The 23,075-nt window shown below is 35.5% G+C and overlaps 1 protein-coding gene across 1 annotated transcript in view; it reads left to right on the plus strand.

The window, feature by feature from the left end:
• LOC130154261 (sodium channel protein type 2 subunit alpha-like) overlaps positions 1–21,902 on the plus strand; it is a 76,103-nt gene extending 54,201 nt beyond the window's left edge. Inside the window, exons 18-27 of the mRNA XM_056350186.1 lie at positions 2,792–2,909; positions 4,802–4,956; positions 6,717–6,890; positions 12,016–12,138; positions 12,407–12,688; positions 15,124–15,177; positions 15,977–16,114; positions 19,130–19,234; positions 19,633–19,903; positions 20,265–21,902. Coding sequence (XP_056206161.1) covers positions 2,792–2,909; positions 4,802–4,956; positions 6,717–6,890; positions 12,016–12,138; positions 12,407–12,688; positions 15,124–15,177; positions 15,977–16,114; positions 19,130–19,234; positions 19,633–19,903; positions 20,265–21,448 — 2,604 coding nt within the window. The 3' untranslated portion in view covers positions 21,449–21,902. The remainder of the gene's footprint in view (positions 1–2,791; positions 2,910–4,801; positions 4,957–6,716; positions 6,891–12,015; positions 12,139–12,406; positions 12,689–15,123; positions 15,178–15,976; positions 16,115–19,129; positions 19,235–19,632; positions 19,904–20,264) is intronic.
• The last annotated feature ends 1,173 nt before the right edge of the window (positions 21,903–23,075 follow it).

Below are 23,075 nucleotides of genomic sequence, written 5' to 3' on the forward strand. Positions count from 1 at the left end.
ATTGACAGAACCTTTTCTAACAAAAATATTTTAGCTACTGATTGGTAAACGTCAAGGTTGCTAGTCAACTCTTGAGTACGTAAGTCGACATATTCAATCGAGTGCTTAGTGTATATGCAATGAGGCCACTTTGCCTTAGTTTGTTAAACACTGAACAGCAGCAAAGTGCACTGAAGTTGAAGGATGAGCATTTCTGTCTTTCCTAAAAGTCCTGTTTGTGGAGTGATTCACAGAATCAGTTAGATCTCTGTGAACTTTGTACATAGACAAGAAACTAACTGAATTTTTAATTAGAACAGGAAAATATTCTATGCATATTGCTTTTTACTGTCTGGGGGTTTTTTGTGTTTTATACCATCATCTTAGTGAAAAATATGAGCTCCCTACATGAAAAAAAAATCCAATGTTTAATTAAATGTATAACTCTTCAAGCACAGGGTTATATGCCAGGCTGCCTGTCTTGTATCAAAATAGTTCATTAAGCATCTAATTGGATTTCTAGAGTCAAGAAAACTGCCTTTCTTAACCAAAACTAAAAAAAAAATCACTAATCTTTGATCCTTCTACTATGTATTAAATGAGACATATAACTTCATGTTCTAAACACATCGATTCTTTTCAGTTTATTTTCCTTTTAAGGTTGTTCATTTTTTAATGTTGTTAATTCATAAAAATCTGTATTCTTTCAGTTGTATTCATGTCATCTGTTCAAATGGTGTACTAAGTAGCTTGCAGTTCAAATGACCCAGGGTATTTCACATTGTTTTTAATTTTCATTAGCAGTATGACACACAACTTCCTTACTCTTCAAGCACATATATTTTTAAAATAAGTAATCTGATTTATAATTCAATTCATTATTTCAGTTTACCTGCCACTGCTGCACCATTTTGCAATATATATGCTATGTCATGGAATGATGAAAGTAGCAAATTAATAAAACAATGGAGGTATATAGTGCTGTCCTCAGGTTCAGTAGAAGTAGTGATAGGAAAAGATGTTTGCTGTGAATATTGATATTTTAAAATTAACTCTACTAAAAATGAAGAGGTGTTTACATAAAATATGAGCAATTTTGGGGTTGTATTTCAGATAATGAGTTTCTAAAGTAGCAGCAGATTAGGCAATATTTTTTATTAAAATATTTTTTATTAAAAGTAAATGCAGAACACTGGGTTACTTTTTTTTTTTTATTAAATTGTCTCTGTCTTCTTTCACAAATGTAAAAAAAAAATAAATTGTTTGATACCCAAAACGATTTTGTCCTTTCACATTTCACAACTGAGATGTAAATATGGCTTGATTGGATAGTGCCTGTAACTTGTTTGGTTTTATATTTTAGATGTCTCTTAATCATGCAAGTTTAGCTAAATTAATGAACGTGGTGTTAATTCCATGAAACTGAGACTGTTTTACAAAGTGTGCTTACATCATTCCCTACAGACATTTTTTTGTGTGAATTCATTACTGATGTTATCTACTTCTTGGTAATAACATTGTGAAATGTCGGAGAATGCTGTGACCAAAACTACTTTGACTTAGTTTGGTACTCATACTCAGATTAAATGTACAGGATGCCACATCTTCCTTTAAAATCTCCAGACTATGGGTTTTTGAAATACACATGCAGATTACAAAACTAAAAATTAATTGAGGCTTATTCTTTTTTTATTATTTTTTCATACTAACATGATTTATGTAACTTTAATTATGACAACAATTATTTTTTTTCTGGGTGTTAACTGTACAGGTATGCGTACCAGAGTAATGGGTAGTTTCACAATGCACAATGTAATACATATGTGCATTGGCAAAAAAAATGCAAATTAATGCCAGTTGAAATGTATTTATCGTACTTTTTCCTTTTTGAAACTTATCAGTATATATATATGGAAAAACAAAAGTTGTTCGTATGGTAGTGATAATTATGGGTTAAGACAAGGCAGGCTTAATTTATTTTATGGATATGTTGAGGGGAATGGTCAAATTCACATCTGAAGCAAGGTTCCATATTAAACCTGATTTTACTTTAGCGTTTTCCAGTCTAGATCATAAGAATGATCTTAAAAGGAAAAATAACTAAATTATCTGTGGTCAAAGGTAACCAAATTTTATTATAAATTATCATATTACCAGAAGTGGTTAGCTTTAACCATACTGATGTTTAAGATGCCGGCGAAAAAGAACTGATAATTCCTTTCCTTTATTTTTATATTATGAATAATGGGCACTGAATTAAAATCAGACCTTAAAAATATGCTACCTTTTCTCCCTTAGACAGTTTACCCTCACAGTTTACAATTTAAAAGTTTTTGCTGTCAGGATGTACTGTCTTCAGGTTGAGGAGAGTGCTGTAGTGAAAGTAGATACCAACATAGATCCTCTTAACAGATACAGTATGACTGATACTGGTTTAAAATGCAGCAAGAAAAATTATTTTCTTACTAGAAAATAATAATAGAAAACAAAATAAATAAAATATGTATCAGAAAATCTACTTGGTAGTAGTAAACTTTGATGGATGATAACACTGTATTACATTTAGACCAGAAATTCTAAAATTCCATGAAAGTTTACATGTAACGCCTTGTAATCTCTAGGTAGAAAGTAGATGATTTATACACATTTCAACAGCATTGTCTGCTATGTGTGGATGTTTGTGTGTATTTCTGGTGACAAATATTGTTGTTATTATTATTACTTGCACACAGTGTTGCATGCTTAAACATAATGAACATTCTAAAAGTTTAAATATTAGTAAAGAACAATTGTTATCAAATTTTATTTTCAGAAGCTAAATTTTTCCAGCTCATCTGAAGGAAGTACAGTTAATTTAGATCTCTTTGGAGAAGAAAAAGCTGAAACTGAACCAGAGAAAGCATCAGAGCTACAGCCATGCTTTACAGAAGGTGTGTTTTACAGAAGGTGTGGAAATAAGATTTGGGGTTGGTTTTTTGGTTTTCGATTGTTTGCAACCACAGTGGCAGTTCAAGGAAGCTATTTGCTACTGCAATCATGAATCCTAGTTTGTCAGATCTTATAATTAATTTTGTCTGTTGTAGATAGCTGTACTGAAGTCCATGGAGCCATTTATAATCTATATATAATCCATTTAGAATCTATAAACCGATTCTCAGCAATCAGTAATCCTGTTGATTTAAATGACATTTTCAGTAGTGAAATCTGAAAGACCAGAGACCAAATCCTACACCAGATTCACTCCACTGAGAAATTTAAACTAGAATCTTGATTACCTGTGGGCCCCTTCATAGCGCTAGGAAGAAATTCAGTGAATGATTTGGATCTTGGAAAGTTTGACTCACACAATAGAGTTGTTATCTTGACATGACACCATTAATGTGGGGAGGGAGTGCATAAATATAATGTAGGACGCACAGTTGAATGAGATCCTATGTTTTTATTAAGTAAAGAAGTGTTAACAGCATACTTGCATGCCCTTAGAAGTTTTGGTTTATTTTAGTTCTGTGTAGCTATAACCTTTAGGGGACTACTGAAATTTACTGAAACGTATTTCCTATCATTGTGGTATTACAAATTTTACTTTCCTTTCATGTCATGCTTAAAATCAAAACAAAATATGTTCCTGGATTAGCTCTCCTATCCTATTCATGCTTTCTGATTTACTGTTATGAAAAAACCTTTGACTTAGGCTGGGACTCTTGTCCTTTGAAATATTATTTCACTCATCTTTAAAAAAAACATAACTGTTTTGCAGTGTGAGGCTATATTGAATATATCAAACTCTTGATTTTAAAAAAAAAGTATATTTCTCAAATAATTTCACTTTATATTACAGTTCTTCCTTATTCTTATATCATGTGATGTCTATCCATCCTTGGGCATAAGATTAATTTTTTCAATAATGTAGGCATTTTGAGTAGGTGAAGGTAAGGTAAATCATGCTTTTCACAATGGTAGCTGTTTTATCTGAGCTGATGAAATACAGTGTAACTTACTTGTAAAATATGAACTTAATGACAGTCATAGGGAAAACTAAGCTGCTGCCTTTGGGAACCGTTAAAGTAATTTAAACTTGGTTATGTTTCTATGAGATAGATGATTTTTAAAGAAATACAGAGACTTCTGTTAAGCAGGTAGATACTGAGGTTCATTGAAAACTGTGCCTTGAGGCCCCGTGACAAGGTAAGGAGCCCTTCAAGGTGAGGCAGAATTCTGTGGGTGGTGGCCACAAATCTGTACCACATGGAAAAGCTCTCACAATCTGCAGTTAAATCGGTTGTTTATGTCATGACGGAGGTATCATCCCTTTCAAATCATCCCTTGAAGCAGAGGTCACTCCTTAGTAAAATAGAGTGTTTACATCTGTGATTTATTTGAACCTTACCTGAGAGACAACAGTACTTTTAAAAGAAGCTGCTGTACTCTTGATCTACCTCATGTGAAAGCTGCTATGTGTTTGTTTCTACTCCCTGACAGTTCTCATATGTTCTTTGTTTTATCTGTATGTAAATGAAAAATTACTTTTTTAAAAAGTGCTTATAAATTAAAATTAGCTTAATTAGATTACAATCTTTTATTATTATTATTATTATTATAAGCTTTTTGTAGTGTTAGGGTAGTAGAAGAATTGTGTGCAGCAAGTTTTCATACACCCAAAGCATCAAATTGAGAAGGTAAGTGTGCTTTAAGTAGTTTGCAGTACTTTGAAGCATAAATTGAAGTAATTTGAACTCATGAAACAGAAGCTTGTTAAGAGTGATTTTGCTTTTTCAGGATAATGAAAATTCTACTGTATATCAGTTTGTCATTGTATTACTAGGCTGTATACGGAAATTTAAATGCTGTGAAGGTAGTATGGAAAGCACAAAAGGAAGAATCTGGTGGAACCTTCGAAAAACCTGCTACAAGATGGTTGAACACAACTGGTTTGAAACATTCATTGTCTTCATGATTCTTCTCAGCAGTGGTGCTCTTGTAAGTAGAGCTTGCACCCATAGAAACAGTACCCACAAAAAATGTTTTATCAAAGAGAGTATTGTAACATATCTGTGTTCATGCAGAAAAAAAATATAAAGTTGGCTTGAAAGAGAGCTATGTTGTGATTTAACCCCAGCTGGCAACAAAGTACCATGCAGCCGCTCACTCACTGCCCCCTCACCCAGAGATATGGGGAGGAGAATCGGAAGGGAATGGAAGACTCGAGGGTTGAGCTAAGAACAATTTAATAATTAAAATAAAATACTAACAATATTATTAATAAATAATAATAATGAAAAGGAGGGAGAAGGGAAGAGGAATTAAATCCGAAGGGAAGGAAGAAAAGAAAACAAGTGATGCGTAATACAGCTGCTCGCAAGTGGCTGACCAATGCCCAGCTGGTCCCCAAGAAATGGTCAGCAGGCCTTGGCCAACCACCTCCCCACCACCCCCCTCCCGCCAGGTTTATATACTGAGCATGGCGTCCCATGGTATGGAATATCTCTCTGGCTAGTTCAGGTCAGCTCTCCTGGCTGTGTCCCCTCCCAGTTTCTTGTGCCTCTCAACCTTTCTTCTGACAGGGCCTGAGAAACTGAAGATAACTCTATCCTCGCCAAAACCAGGACAGCCTGGATCTAAATTCCCAGAATATTTTGGACAGTAAATATAAAATAAGTCATTAAAATTCTGCTGTCAAATAACATTCTGCAGATTAATTTTTTATGACTACAAGATGATGTGTGTTTAAGGGTGTTTATGAAAAAGATTACACTAAAAATCTTATTTAAGAAATTATAAAAATTATACAAAATTATTTGTATGCAGTAAACTGGAACAATTACTTTAATTTAAAATTGTCAAAAAAAAAAAGTACAGATACTGAATTCATCATGTTCCCAGTTAATTTTTTGCTTTTAATTTAGATTCAGTATATCTAGACTGTTACATAGGAATCCTTTAATTCATTTATACTGTTCTTAGTGGCAACTAGTCTTTCACACAGCTACTAAGTATTGGGGTCTTTTTGTTTGTTGATTCCCATAAGACTTAGTATATACTGTAATTATGTCTGCTCTGGCACCTGAAGCACCATGTCCCCTCTTCTCTGACCTCGGTGTTTGCAGAGTAGATTCTCTTACTCTTTGTCTTCAGTCCTCACAATGCCATCTGGTGTTTTGCCCTTTCTTAAATATGTTTTCCTGGAGGTACCATCAGCTTCACTGATGGTCTCAGCTGCTGACTGTGGTAGGTCCATTGTGGAGCCAGCACAGGGCAGCCCCTGGTCTCTTCTCAAGTGGGCCAGCCCTACAGCTTCCCACTACTAAAACCTGGTCACCAACACCCAATATTGGAATTCAGCAAAGATCAGCAGCAACATAAAAATTAGTCACTGTAACTCATTCTCATTCTCTTTTGTTAGTTGAATATATTATAACCAGGAGGCTGCCTTCTGACTGAGTCTGATGGGGCTTTGCAGGGTGGCAAATTGTAATTTTGTGTTGACTATTATTGAAATTTCTAAAAACTTTTTTTTTAGTTACAATCCAATCATTATATTATATTTCCATTATCAGGCAATAATAAAATCTAAAATTCAGAAAACGCAATTGTAATCTCTGCTCTGGTTTGCTTTTCAAGCTAAAACATCTAAAGTTGAAAGTGATTTTACTTTGCCATTTTTAATTCAGTTCTTTTGGGTTAATGTATGGTTTGGGAAGACCTATGATATTTGGCTTATATGTAACCATTCTTCACAGGCTTTTGAAGATATATATATTGAACAGCGCAGGACTATAAAAATCGTACTGGAATATGCTGATAAAATCTTCACTTATGTCTTTATTCTGGAAATGGTGCTAAAATGGGTGGCCTATGGTTTTCAGACTTACTTCACCAATGCTTGGTGCTGGCTGGACTTCCTGATTGTTGATGTAGGTACTATACTTTCTAAGTAGCCTATTTCTGTTGTTCAGGTAGATCCTTTTATGTAACTCCAATCTAATACACATATATGTATATACAGTGAAGAACACAAATTGAGTTTAAAAGAATAGAAAATGACATACCAGTGAATAAGTTTCCACTGTAATTATTCAGTAACTAAATCCACCTTTATATTTATGCTGTCATTGACTCCATGTGTTCTGTCTGGGGTTTACTGCAGTGGCTCCCAACCCGTGGGTGAGGGCTATCAGCTGACTGGACTTCAGTCTTCTGGATTTGGTGACAGAATGAGGAGGAAGCAAACACAGAAAGGAAAGGAAAATTTAAGTGAGCACATGAGGTTGGGGTAGGACAGCTGATCCTGAGCTTAATGAGTCACTGGCAAAGAACTGCAGGGGAGAATGGTATCAAGAAAATTTCAAAAAAAGAGGGATGGGAGCAGGGAGACAGCAATTAGAGTAAAGAAGGCTGAGGAAAATCAAAAGTGATAACCTATGGATCAATATAAAAAGATGAGGATCATTCATTTGCAGTCCTCAGTTTGATTATTATGGTGCTCTAGGTACTAGAGTGTGTATTAGGCTGCGAGGCCAAATTTCAGCGCAACTCTTCCAGTTTCCATTGATACATCACTTTCTAAAGATTCTTTATTGGAAGCTGAAAATATTTTGGCTTTGTTTGGCACTGTTTCTGATCGTAGAGAATGCTTCCTGTTGCCCCTCTGAATTCTGAATTCTTATAACAAAAAAAAAAAAAAAAGGCCAGGTTTTAGGTGACAGAATTAATGCTTTTCAACAGTAAAAAATAAAAAGTACTGTTGAAATTGCACTCCAGAGAAATTAGTAGAATTAGTGACATGGCATGATATTTCTTATGAAGGAGTTCTTTCTCTTTGTGTAGGCATTTGAGTAGAGATTCAACAAATGGACAGGGGAAAAAAATCATTAATCAGATGGAATCTGGGATCTAGGACAGAATTTTTTTTCCCTACCAAAGAATTGAAAATTACCTGATTATCTTTTTTAAATACTTTTTTGGAGGCAAAGGCACAGATGGTGTTTCTTATCTGTCTTCCTTACTTAACTGTGCTTCTCTTTCTAGCGTCACTTGTGGGTCAGGGGTGTAGAATCCCCATTTTGGGCAAATGGGCTAACTCAGTAACATGAGATAACATGTGTTTTCTCTGGGAAATGCAGTTTTTCTGCTTTCTCCTTTCGCATCCTCTCCATACCTTCCGTTGTGAACACCCAATACATACATATAGAAAGTAAAAAGTCAGCATGTGTTCCTGGAACAGATGTATTGACCACTAAGAAACTCAGTAAGTTTTCTTTCTTTAAGATTAAATTCTGCAAAACAAGATACCCTCAACAAGGCAAATGAAAAAAAAAAAAAAAAAAAAGTTAAGACTGTTTTTGAGTAAGGCTGAATATATATATATATGTATGTATGTTTTGTGTTCACTGTCTGTATGGATGCCATAGATTTCTGATAATATTTTTTATTGTAACTCAAATGCTAAATGAAAAAGTATGATAATTTTAGTATTAATGGGAAAGCAGTGGCAATCATACAGATGAATTTTGTCATCTTTGCATGAAATTGTTGATGCCATGCTTTACTCTGGTTTCCTGTTAGGAATCCAAGACAGTATGTTTCCAGAATCTTGTGATACTCAAATCTGCATTTCTATTTGTCTATTAGAGTTGTCCTTTGTGAAAATCAAAGAAAATAAGAAAAAAATAAATGTATTACCATTTAAGAAGCATTCACAATTAGTAACTTTGTGCAAGCCTGTATTATGAAAGTTGGACTTTGTATTGCATTTAAGATCAATTCTTCTTATTAAAGCATACCATATCTCCATATGGATAGGTAGGACCTACTGTTTTTTTCAGTTATTTCAGTGCTTTCTTGTAGCCATCTTCATGTCATGCTTGGAATGCCTGCATCTTATCACCCTATAGAAGCAGATCATAGAACAATTTAGGTTGGAAGACCCCTTTGGAGGTTTTCTTGTCTAGCTCCTTGTCTTGAAAGCAGGGCCGTCTTAGAAATTAGCTCAAACCTGCTCAGGTTGATACTCAGTTTTGAACGGAGATTCTGCCACCTTACTTGGCAATGTTTCCAAGTGTTTGGCCACCTGTGTTGTAAGGCCCCTCCTCCCCCCACCTCCCATCCCCTAAAAAATTCAGTTGTGGTCTGCTTAGCTTTTTCTGACATTATTGCCAGATTTACTTACTGTTTTCAGGTGGTAGCAAGCAACTTTAACTCTTTCTCGTACTACTGGCATTTTACCTGTTGGTTTAGGTAACAGGCAATGTGCTGCCCTCAACTGGTTATCTTTGCTTTGTCTTCCTGTCCTGTGCCATTATCCAGTTGAACATTGAACAAATCTGCTATACCAGTACCAGTCTAATTAAACATTTCACAGTGAGACAGTGTTTCACAGGATTTTTTTAGGCAAACTGTTCTGTACCCATCAGCCTAAATTCTCCAGCTGTCCTCTGTTTGGGAAAGAATTTATAGCATGTGAAAAGAAATTCTTTCCCATTATGATGTTCACAGTGTTTTCAGAAAAGCATAATTAGCCCCAGAACAGGTACAAATGCTCATTTTTCTCAGCCTTCCATATGCAAGTTCAGAGGGTGTAATGAAAAAGAACAAACATGGGATTGTGTAGTGTTTGACATCTTGCTTAAGCTACCCTTAGAGGAAAGAGATTTGCGTAAGGCTACCTCATGTGTAAATGCAACAGGAGACAGCCGTCTGGAGTAGAAGACTCGGTGAGGACCGAAAACATTGACTCTCACCAGAGAACAGCAGGGCAATCAGCTTTTGAGCTGTTAATCCAGCTGTACTTAAAGGTTTCAAAACTTCTTGTGGATTAGATCCTCTCTTCCAGAAGAGTAATAACGTTAAAAAAAGAAAGAAATCTCAAGCCACTCTAGTTGTTCAAAACACAAGCATTTTAACAAATCCAAAGCAAGATGTTTCCACCTTATGTTAACAATGTGCTTTTCTGCAAATGCCCTATGTGGTAGTTAAAGAACAGAAAGTTGAAAATGAAGCTGAGGGTGGATTCTGTCTCACATGTATCATTACAGTGCATTTTTTACATTTTCCTTGGTTTTGTTACAATACACATTTATAATTTACTATGTTTTATGAAAGTATAGAATAGTATTTTGTACCTTTACATCAAGTATATAATATTATTTTGTAGTTTTACATCACAGGAATGTTACAGATAGCACCTTTGTATGTGGAAGGCAGTTCAGAGCTGGTATGAGTTGTCCAAACCGCGATCATACATAGGGAAAAGGAGGAAATTACTTATTAATAAAAAAAATGTAAAAAGCTTGCCTATATGCACACATATCCACAGATGGTACCAGAAAAATTATGCTTTAATTGCCATCATCACCATGTGACAAGATGAACTATTCTCCCTCTTCTTTCTCCCCTCCAAAATAAAAAAAAAGAAACCATAAAAAGTAATATGTTAAATTGTATTTAGTTTTCAAAGAAAGATAAAATTATAGCATCATTAGGCAGTGGTATGCTAATCTTGCAGGAAGAGAATTTCTTGCAATGTAAATGTAAGTGCATTATCTAAGAAAATAGGGTTATCTGACAGGAATACTTGAAACTTTTTCTCTGTATCTCTCTAGAATTATAAAAGAAAGGCATATTGCTAGTAAGGTCTTGATGAATTCATAGGGATTAATGGTTTCTGTGCTAAATATTTGTCTAGCATTTGAATGAAGGTCATTCCACTCAGTGAATGTGTTCTTTTTCTGGATCTTCTCCTAGTTTTCTTTTCCCTTTTTTTAATGAAATTTTCTTCTCTTGAGCTACGTGGCCTAATTATAATCACTTCAGCAGCTGAGTTGTCTAAAGTTCTAGATGGGTTATTTCATAAATACAGGTAAATAGTTATCTATGATGAGGCATTGTAGTGATCACTGACTTGTATTTCGTATATTTCTCAGATGTTGAGTTCCCTGAGTTTTGGTTTTACCTGGTTTGTGTAATTAAAAAAAAAAAAAAAGCACCTTGATTTTATTAAAACATTACATGCTATGTTTAAGAGACATGAAAAATTAGCCAGCTTCTCCTCCTTGTCTATGTATTTTATTATGTCCCACTGTTTAACCCATTTCAATACTCTAATTTAGATTACTCTAAAACGTATCTGCCAGTTTCTTGTTCATTCTTGGACTTAGAATTTTTAACTTCAGTTTTGGACTTTAAACACCAGAAACAGTACTCTTTGCCAAATGGAGGTATACATAGGTTTTCTTCCGGTACTTGATATTATGATTTCTAAATATCCAGATTGCAGTAGTCTGAAGAGATAACAAGTCCTGGTTCACAATTAAAATATTAACTCTGTCGTAACTCCCCTTCCCTGGAAAGTGCTGTCTGTTGTTCTATGCGTCTGAGTGCATTGCTTTTAGGTAATTGTTGACATTGTTATTTCTTTGTGTCTGTCATACAGTTAGGGGTCACATGTGTCAGAGTCCTGTCTGACTGAGTATATACTACTTCCAAGCCTGTCATCATCTGCAGGCAATATGAATTACTAGTTATTCATATATATGCTACTGTGTGAATTACTGCAGACTGGCTCACAAATGCTGCTGGCTCACATTTTATCATTACTGTAATAATGCAAGTGTAGTAGAACACAGTATTGTATTGTAGTATTTAGTATTGTAATGTCACATAGAATGGGATTAGTTTTTTCAGTACGTTTCAGGCTTTGGCTGAGTTTATTGGGAAGATGAGTTTTTATTAAAATTACTTGTATCTAATTTGCCCTTTGTTTTGCACAGATATGATGTGCATTCTTCTAACTAGCGCTCTGTGATGAAAATTCCAGAGATTAAGGTCTCTTTTTGTTCAGACTGCTCTGAAATTCACACGCAATGTTCCATTATGGTTATTTGATTTTCTTTATTCTGTATTATTTGTGCTAGCTAGAGGCTTAGGGTCCTTATGAACTTTTTTCTGATACCCAGATCAAAGTTTTCTTCCTCAAGGCGTTACATTTGTATTGTGAGCCTATTAAAAAAAAAAAAAATTCTTTTGTTTTGTTTCCTTTAGGTTTCCTTGGTTAGCTTAGTAGCTCACGCCCTTGGTTTCTCAGAACTCAGTGCAATTAAATCCCTTCGGACATTGAGAGCTTTGAGACCTCTAAGAGCTTTGTCACGCTTTGAAGGCATGAGGGTAAGAAAAAAAAAGTGTAATAAATCAATACAAATATGCCTAATTATAAAATCATGGAGGAACACTGAATGGCATGTCTGTTTTCAAGTCCAACAGTAGCATGTGTGATTGCATTACATGTGTTATTCTGTTTCTAGTTGCGTTACTTCAATATATTTTAATGTTCTACATTAATTCTTTTGCTGTATTTGGAAAAAAAAAAAGTAATCTTTTAACTACTCGAGATATTGTTACTAAAAAGGGGTTTTTTTCTGTGTTTATTTACCAGGTGGTTGTGAATGCTCTTACTGGAGCAATCCCATCCATTATGAATGTACTTCTGGTTTGTCTTACATTCTGGCTAATTTTCAGCATCATGGGAGTAAATTTGTTTGCTGGCAAGTTCTATAGGTGTGTTAACACCACAACTGGTGAGCCGTTCTCACCAGAGGAAGTCAATAATAAAACTATGTGTAAAAATCTTATGATGACTGTTGAGAATGTTCGGTGGAAAAACGTAAAAGTAAACTTTGATAATGTTGGAGCGGGTTACCTTTCTCTGCTGCAAGTAGTAAGTGTATAAATTTTGATACGTTAATTTTCCAGCTTTAAGTTTTATAGTAGTAACATTTAATTCCATAATTTTCAATGTTAATTTTTTAATTTATGAATGGATATGGGATATTATTTTATAATTGTGTTCTATGGAGCTAATTAATGTTGCTTATGGTAAAACTCTTATATATTCTATGGCCATTTTGGAAAAGGAGGAATATCCAATCTACTAGATGGTTGTCAAGTTCCTTGGCACCCAAACACTAGTACCTTTTCAAGCTCTACAGAAATACAGTATCTCATTTGAAAAAAAAAATAAAATACAGCGAATACAGCGAAGATTTATTTTGCTTCTTTGATCTGTTAGGAAAAGTTATATTTTTACTGTGATACTCAAATAGATACGTTCTAGGGCGCATCTGATCTTCAATTAAGAGAGGCAACTATTGATTTAGTAGAAGTTTTTAAATTCACTTTTTCCTTTCTCTTCTTTCCATTATTCTTACTAGTCCAACTCCAGTCGTTGTCTATTATTGTCAAGTGGGTTTTTTGGAGATAGTTTTTAGCTTGCTTTTAAACTAGGTGAGCAGTTCCAGAATTTACTAGTGCTAGATTCCTAAGGACAAGCCTTTTTTAGAGGCAGCATATGTAAATTGGAGCCCATAGGACAGAAACATATTCCTAATAGGGGTCACTTGACAAACTGCTTCTGGGGAAACATTTGTGCTTATAATCAGTTGGTAATTATTCTGTCTTTAAAAATATCTCCAACTGGTAGTATTTAGTAATTAGTATTCTGTTAGCAGGCTGCTGTCTGACTGCTCCAGGGAGTGATAGTAGCTATTGCTAAATTATATTGCAGCTGTGTAAATGATGAGCGTAGAGGACAGCAGTGCTTTTAGCTTTTGTAACAAAACTTAGATAGAATAGTTCAGCTATGTAATGTTTCCTGTAAACATGACATTCATAGCTTATTTTCACCCAATATAGCTCACAGGAATAGGTTTGATGCAAGGCCCGCTAGATGGATAAGAAGTTGACTGGAAGGCTTTCTCCAAAGACTTGGACTTAGTGGCTCAATGTTGAAGTGGAAACCAGTAACAAGAGGTGCCTGTCAAGGATCTGCACTGGGACTAATACTATTCAATAGCTTCATCAATGACATAGTGGGATTGAGCGCTCCCTCAGCAGTCTGCAGATTACACCGAGCTGAGTGGTACAGTTGATAGGCTTGAGAGGGATGAGATGCCACCCTGAGGGACCTGGCAGGCTTGAGGAGTGGGCAAAGCCACGTGCAAAGTTCTGCACTTGGGTCAGGGCAATCAGCAGTATCACTACAGCCTGGAGGGTGAATAGGTTGAGAGCAGCCCTGCAGAGAAGGACTTGGGGATACTGGTTGACAAAAAACTGGACAGGAGCCAGCAATACGCACTTGCAGCCCAGAAAGCCAATCATATCCTGGGCAGCATAACAAGAAGTGTGGCCAACAGATAGAAGGAGGTGATTGTCCCTATCTACTTCACTCTTGTGAGACCCCACTACTGCAAGAAAGACAAGAACCTCTGGAGTGGGTCCAGAGAAGGACCAAGTAAAAGATCTGAGGGCTGGAACACCTGTTCCATGAAGAAAGGCTGACAGAATTGGGGTTGTGCAGCCTGGGGAAGAAAAGGCCCCCGGGGGACCTTATTGTGGCCTTTCAATATATAAAGGAGGCTTATAAGAAAGAGGGACATTTTTTTTCCAAAGGTATGTAGTGGCAGGACAAGGGGCAACAGTTTTAAACTGAGAGAGGGTAGGCTTAGATAGGACATAAGGAAGATTTGTTTTCTTTTTCTAATGATAAGGTGGTGGGATGCTGCAACAAGTGGCTCAGAGAAGTTGTGCATGCCCCATCACTGGAAGTGTGTGATGTAGTGAAAGATACCCCTGACCATGGCAGAGGGATTGGACTAGATAATCTCTAAAGGTCCCATCCAAGCCAAACCATTCTAAGATTCTCTTATTTTCCTTAAGATTTCTTGGGACTATGTATCTTCTGGAGTTTCTTTTAGGACTATTTGCGTACTCTGTCTGAACAATGCCAACCCATGGTGGCTGATTTTTTTGAGTCCTCCTCCAGTTTTCTGATAATCAGTAAGTTAGAAAGGAGAGTCTTGTTATAAGCAAGTCTTGTTAACAGTCTTTCTGTTATGCTTAGATATAGATTGCAACTCATCCTACATAGTTTATATGACTTTGCATGAAGATTAGAATGTATTCAGTTTTTAAGTGTTTGGGAGAAATATTTCGTGGTAAATTATTTACTGTGAATGCTTTGCCCATGTCTTACCAGACTGGTAATATTCCTATTTATTTTTGTGGATGCAAATACATTGCAGAAGACATTGTTTTATTTAGAATATTTACAAAATTGGAGCTTTGATAGAAAATATTAACAAACTTTGTTTTTAGGCAACGTTTAAAGGATGGATGGACATCATGTATGCTGCTGTTGATTCTAGAGAAGTGAGTACAATATAAAATTTACTGAGTGAAAACTAATATAAGATGATGTAGTGCTTCTTCAGTGGCAGTCAAAATAAAATAAAATGTAAAAAATAAAAATGTAAAACCTTGATATTTTTTATATAAATCTATGCATTATGAAGTGCATATACTTTTCATAGGTAAAAAAATATAGTGTTAGATCTACAATAAGTATTACTAATTTAATAAGTCATCTGTAAATAACAAAACTAATGAAATCAGATTTCCCATTAACTTATATCGCTGAGATCTTACAGATTAGGGAACAAATTTTTCCTGTGTCTCTAGAAATAACCCAAATAATCACATGATATCACTTGCAGTAGTTAATCCAGAACTGCAGATTCAGGTGATCTCAGAAAATAAAATGGCTGAATTTTGCCTGCTTTTCTGTTAATGCTTTTATTTGTTTGCATCTTTCCTGTATCCAGCTCCTGACTTGCATAAAGTCCATAGGAACTGAATTGCTTTTGAGATTGGCACACTTTTGTCAAATTTAGTAGGAAGTCCAAAAAACATCAAATGTCACTAGAGGGGAACTGGCAGACAGAAAGGGGAGGAGTGGCAGGTCTGTGTGTGCAATTACAGACACCTGTTATAAATAGTTTTTCAAGTTCAAAGATAAGGCAAGTGTAGGGTATGCTCCAAAACAGCTGGTTTTTCCCCTCTTGTCAAGGAGTTGCTGTCCAGCTGGATGCAACTTCTGTTCCTGCTTGGTATTCTGTGATGTATCTTAACTGTTATTTGTGATGTATTGCTGTTTTTCTATGTTACATAGGAAGAGAAACAGCCCAAGTATGAGTACAGCCTGTACATGTATATTTACTTTGTTGCCTTTATCATCTTTGGATCATTTTTCACCCTAAACTTATTCATTGGTGTCATCATAGATAACTTCAACCAACAAAAAAAGAAGATAAGTATCACATGTTTCATTTTCACAACACTTCATTCTTATTGAGCATTCAGCCAATGTATGCAAGGATAAGTCTGAGTGTCAGAAATCTCTCATAATAATAGAAAGGAGAAAAAGAAATCAGCTATTAAGATTTCCTTTTATTCTATTCAAAATAATGAAATAATGAAAGTCTTTTGCTTTTTAAGGCATTTGAAGTAATTTAAACTTTCACTGAATGCCTGAGTGGTCTCCATATCTCTGTACAGCCTGATAATATGTTGTACATCAGAAAGTTATGTACTGTTTTTCACTTACCCTTACAGTGCTGTGACAAAGGTATGTGAAAATGCAAATTACTTAATTTGAGCAAATAGATGCCAGAAAAGAGAACATGCAAAACTACAAATACCAAAATCAATAAACAATGTATAGCAATACTGTGAGGGCCTTCTTAATTACAGAGAGTCTAATACAGACAAGCTGAGTGCTGAAACTACTGCTCTGTGTAAGACGAGAGAGGGTTGGGAAGCTGTCCTATAAGTTACTAGTAAATCTGCAAGACAAAGAAAATTGTTCATGTTTTAAGATGTATACTTTTTCTTTTCAGCTGAAAATGTTTCTATGGTTCAAATGAACACAGGATTGTGTCAAGAACTCCAGGAGCATTTAAATAGATTAAAATTAAGACTGTGATGGCAAATTAAATTCTACTTGCTGTTTAAACTGTAAATGCTGTCTAAGGTCTACAGTGGCCATTTTTCTGTACACATTTGGAGCAGAATCATACTGAATGTTGATTTTAAAAAAAAAAAGTGAGCTAAGTAATAGCAAGGCAGTACATAATTTCTTCATTTCTGATTCTAGATAGTTTGTCAAGTTTGATTCATTGGACTGAAAAAAAGATACTGCTAGACTTACTTCAGCGGAAACTTCCAGTAAATCTTTCTGCTTCAAAATGAAGCATGCAGCTTCATATGTTGCTTCTTCAGATCCTTTGAGTCTCTTATCTTCAGACCTACATCTATATATAATAGAAAGGATGAGGTTGCGGTTCCAAACCTGATGACATCCTCATCCTCCAAGATGTTTGTATCTCTCTTGGAATAAACATCTGGGGCTTCCAGTACTTAAGAGGAAGGTGGTTCAGCTTCTTACCCTTGAAGAGAAGGGTAACTAAAGTGATATATACATGCTATTGGTATTTTTGGTGGTCTGTATATAACAGGGTGACCTTACTCAGTAATGTGGTGATTATAAGGTCTGTTAGGTTCATTTGGCAGACACTATGTGCTGTAGTCATTATGACACAGAAGGCAGAGAAGGGCTCCTGCTAAAGGGCATTTTCTGACAGTGTGGTATACACCCCTTACACAGTTGTAACTGTCACCAGGAAAGTCAAATACTGCACATATACAAAGGGTAATAATTAGGCTGGACAAAATTCTATCTACATGCTATTCTTCAGTTTCATGTAGCAAATTAGCAAACATTAGTCACTTGTCTATTGAATTTATAGATGCACATAGAAACGTTCAGATCATGCATTGCGTGACTACCCAGCAGTATTTTTCTTGTCTTTGTTCTGCCCTCACATCACTGAGATCATCCATTTTGGGCAATGTTGTTGGGATATGAATGGGAAAGACCTCATGTTGCAATATACTGTCCCTGTGTAGTTGAACTGTGTGTATCTCTTTAGTCCCTGTGTGCATCCTACTTTCATTACATTAGTTCCCATAGGGAAAAAAATGTTCCACTAGGTGTCAAATTCCTAATAATTATGGTCCTCAAAGGCATATAGGGTGTATCTCATCTTGAGACTGCTATTCTCTCTACAGACAGCACACTGAGACAAAGATGACTTGTTCAGTCTTGGTAGCCATTACATCACTGAGACAGAAAAAATCCCCAGTTGAATGCCAGTTCCTTTATAGCTCTTCCTTCCCCCAGATAAGATCTCCTGGCAAAGTCACATCACATTTACACTATAGTCAGCAAATTAATTTCTTGTTTTTCTTTCCAAAACCCTTACTCTCGAAGAACTGGATTTTACTTAAAAATGTGGATTGTGAGGAGAGCATTCTAAACAGGATCTCTTCTGACTTCTAAATCTTCATGTCTATATATGTCTATATGTAGCCACAGCTGGAAGACTCAAACACATCTTCATCCAATGTCTGTCATTTCTTTTTCAATAAGACATTTGACGAAGTCAGTGTGACAGTCACAGAATCAGCTGTGACTCTGAAATTCTTTTCCAAATTCAGTACTTTGACATCATGTATACCTGGAATGTACTTACAAGCAAATGCATACAAGAAAAAAAGAAGTTACTTGTCAACATAAATTGTATTTCTGACAATTGTTTCCATATGTATATTACACATACTATTCTAGATACCCTTTTACTCAGACTGCTGTCCTTTCACTCGGGCAAGAAACCTGAGTAAGCTCATGCTTCTGATGATTTCTGTACTATGTAGGGGGATGATCAAGCCTCATATATGCTGTGGAAGTATTACCGTGGCAAAAAACCATCTGCACTGAGATACTCATTCTCAAATGATGAAACACACATCCTGAAAAATAACATCAGTAATTTCTTTTTCCTTGTATGGTTTCCCTGAAGGCATATCAGCTCTCAGTGAATCTTTTTGCCTTTGAAGCTTTTTTGTTTCTGGTTGGTTTATATACAGTGTGGCATTTATGGTGGTGGATTTATAAGTACCTACAGAATGTGTATTTTGAAAAGTGGGTTTTTTTCCCCCCCATACTTGATTGAATTAATTAGGTATGTATTTCTTTTAATAACAAATAGATAGAAGGTCTGGGAGTTTTCTCCATTTCTTTTTTTCCTTTTTCCATCAAGACTTGTCAGATACTTTAACAATCTTTGATATAATTACTATATTTTGGCTTAGGTAATAATGTATAAGAATGAACACGCGGTTTGTAAAAAACATGTTCTGCAATGCTGTGAATTAATAGATTTAAAGGCTTGGCTGTAATCAGTTGTATTTTTATTTTTTTTACCTTGGAGGTGAAGACATTTTCCTGACAGAAGAACAAAAGAAATACTACAACGCAATGAAGAAGCTGGGATCCAAGAAACCACAAAAACCTATACCTAGACCAGCGGTGAGGATGCATGCTATTCTTATGCCATCTACATTTGGGAAGAAATTGCAGCAGTACATTAGCTATCAAAAAAATTTCCCCTCTAACTTCAAAATGGTTTAGGTCGAATTAAAGTTGGTGCTTCATTCTGAATTGAAATGTACATATTTCTGTTCTGCAGGAAAAGTCTGTCGTATTTGTTATGCCTGAGGAAGCAAATAATCAAATAACATGAAGAAATATAAGACTGTTGGGTTTTGAGGGGAAAAGTTAGAGCTGGCAAATAAAGAAGTTACTGGACAGTGCTTTTCTTGGATTTTTGAGCCTTTTGTTTCATATATTTGGGGGGAGGAAGAAGGAGATGGGAGGGAGGAAAAGGATGTTCATGTCATAGACTATCACATTTTCTTTTTTCTCAGAACAAATTGCAAGGTCTGGTGTTTGATATTGTAACAAAGCAAGCATTTGACATCGCCATTATGGTTCTCATCTGCCTTAACATGGTCACCATGATGATAGAAACAGACGACCAGAGTGATCTGATGCAAAATATTTTATACTGGATTAACTTGGTCTTTGTTGTCCTTTTCACTGGAGAATGTGTCTTCAAAATGTTTTCACTTCGTTATTATTACTTCACCATTGGCTGGAATATTTTTGATTTTGTGGTTGTTATTCTTTCAATAGTAGGTAAGAAATTTTTATATGACATTTTATATGAAATATAGTAAGCCATGTATTAAATGCTTTATCTCTGTCAAATTTTGCAGATTAGAGGAGATACTTAATTTCTCCTGATGGTTTAGGAAATGAAAAGCATACTTTAGAGTAGTAACTTTCTTAATAATTCTATATCAGTTTTAATACTCCTTCTTTTTTTCCTGAGTAGTAGGAGAAAAGCTAAAATTACCTATAGCAGATAAAATTTATCTCCAATTATAATTGCTACTAATTCCACAGGTAGAGTTGTTCTTAATTAGTATTTTGTAGTGAAAAATGTAATCTGTGATAAAATATTACCCTTTTAATTTTATTTTCACTTCTTCTTTAGGTATGTTTCTAGCTAAGGTGATTGAAAAGTACTTTGTGTCCCCCACTTTGTTCAGAGTCGTACGACTTGCCAGAATCGGTCGAATCCTGCGCCTCATTAAAGGCGCTAAGGGAATCCGCACTCTGCTTTTTGCTTTGATGATGTCGCTTCCTGCTTTGTTCAACATTGGCCTGCTGCTCTTCCTGGTCATGTTTATCTATGCGATATTTGGCATGTCCAACTTTGCCTATGTCAAGAAGGAAGCTGGTATAGATGACATGTTCAACTTTGAAACATTTGGCAACAGCATAATATGCCTCTTTCAAATTACCACGTCTGCTGGCTGGGATGGTTTGCTAGCCCCAATTCTTAACAGTGGGGAGCCAGACTGTAACCCTAACAAAACTCACCCAGGGAGCTCCGTTAAAGGCGACTGCGGCAACCCTTCTGTTGGGATTTTCTTCTTCGTCAGCTACATTATCATATCGTTCCTGGTAGTGGTGAACATGTACATTGCTGTGATTTTGGAGAACTTTGGTGTTGCTACTGAAGAAAGCGCTGAACCCTTGAGTGAGGATGACTTTGAGATGTTCTATGAAGTCTGGGAAAAATATGATCCTGATGCAACACAATTCATAGAATATAGTAAACTGTCTGATTTTGCAGCTTCTCTGGATCCTCCTCTTAATATACCCAAACCAAACATGCTTCAACTTATTGCAATGGATCTGCCCATGGTAAGCGGTGACAGAATTCACTGCCTTGACATCTTGTTTGCTTTCACAAAGCGTGTTTTGGGGGAAAGTGATGAGATGGATGCCCTCAGAATACAGATGGAAGATCGGTTTATGGCAGCCAATCCTTCTAAAGTCTCCTATGAACCAATTACAACCACATTAAAACGAAAACAGGAGGAGGTATCTGCTGTCATTATTCAACGGGCTTATAGACATCATCTTCTAAGACAGTCAGTAAAGAAACTTTCATTTATGTATCGGAAAGATGGGGTTGATCTGCTTAGCAAAGAAGATATGATTATTGGTAAACTAAGTGAAAAGTCACCTCCAGAGAAAATAAATATGTCTTCATCCTCCACATCTCCGCCTTCTTATGACAGTGTAACAAAACCAGAAAAAGAAAAATATGAAGATGACGAATCAGAAAAAGAAGACAAAGGGAAAGACAGAAAAAGAAATAAAAAGTAAAATACAAAGAGCTGTCTGTGATGAATGTTCACAAGCCTGAGACAATGGCATTTTTATCAATAGCACTCTTATTGGAGGATTATGCCAAAATTACAAGTTTTCACATATTTCCTCACTGCTACAGTCAGTGCCTGTACCAAGACAAAGACCCTTCACTAGCAAACTTAGTCTGTAACAGGGAAACAACCTTGCAGAAGAGTAATGTTTATTATCAGCTGGCACTAATGGAGATGAGACACATAATTTCTACTTGGACTGTAGGAACCCTTAATGGAGTGCAAAATTACCAGTCCTAATAAGTCTGTATTTTTGTGGAATAAGTGAATCCACTGTGTACGTTTCATCTCATATGGATGTTCTCTGTGTGTCAATTTTTTTGTGATCTCATTTGCTCTAATTCACATACTGCTATTTGTAATTCTGCTGTGCTGAGAAAAAAAAACCAACCAAACACCTCAATTCCTCTTGCAGAGGAACAGGTGCCAGGAATATGTAATTAAGGCATCATAATGTCAACATAGTTCTCTTCAAGCCACTTCTAAAAGCAGAAAATCAAGATTCCAGATTATTGAATCTCAGGATCTAGGTCAAATCAACAGCAAATGATAAAAAAGAACAGAGTACGGATAGAATATTTATCAGAAAACAAAACAAGGGAATAACTTTCACAGAAAAGAGGTTGTTAGTTTAGTCTCTTGGTTTTAATTTACTTATGTTTAATACTTTTTAGTAATTATTAATTTATTATAAAATCCATTTCAGATACAGTGATTTAAATAAATGATAAGACACACAAAACTCCAGTTTTGACAAACACGAAACCATGAAAAAAACATAGTTTCTTTCAAAATCCAAATATATCTCATAATTCCTGAGAGATTGAAACAGCTCTTTTCAGAGAAAAGTTATGAATGCCAAATCGTACCTGCATGGAGTTACTGAAATAAAAAAGTGGTAGTCTTTTGGGTTTTTTTTCTTTTTTTAACTGTAAACCCTGTAATTTCATTAGTAACTTCCATACTTCATTCCAGAGTATGTTTCTACGCTTATTTCACATCAATTTATCCCACTTAGGACAACAATAAAATCTACACGTATAAATTGATAGCAAAGTACCTTTGGGGACAAATACTACCTTAATGTATACCTCAGACTTTAATTCCCATACTTTGGAACGATGGGCCTTGCCAGACACACAAAATATGTACATCAGAGTTGGTTTTGACGCCCCCATGGCACTTTAGTCAGGTTTCCACTGTATGTAAAGCAATCTGCTGTAGAAAGCTGAGATGACCCAAAGGGTACGCTTAAATCAGTTTTGTCCTGCTTTGTGGTTTCGATTACTTTTTTTGTCATCAAGGCTGACACTCTATATGTAGGTAAAATGTCCTCTGTTATTTAATCAGTTGTTTTATGCAGTGGTACCTGTTTGAACAAAGATACAATGACTTAAGTACTGTATTTATTGCATCACTTATGTACCCTAGTAAGTGTAGCTTATACCATTTCAATAGATAATATGATATATTCTGTAATACTCCAAATAATTGGGAAGCTTTAACTGATGCATGCTTGCTGCTATTATCCTACAGCTATTAAAGTCTAAGATGGGAAGACATGTGAGTGA

The sequence above is a fragment of the Falco biarmicus genome, chromosome 8 (assembly GCF_023638135.1).
Source record: "Falco biarmicus isolate bFalBia1 chromosome 8, bFalBia1.pri, whole genome shotgun sequence".
Taxonomy (NCBI): Eukaryota; Metazoa; Chordata; class Aves; order Falconiformes; family Falconidae; genus Falco; species Falco biarmicus.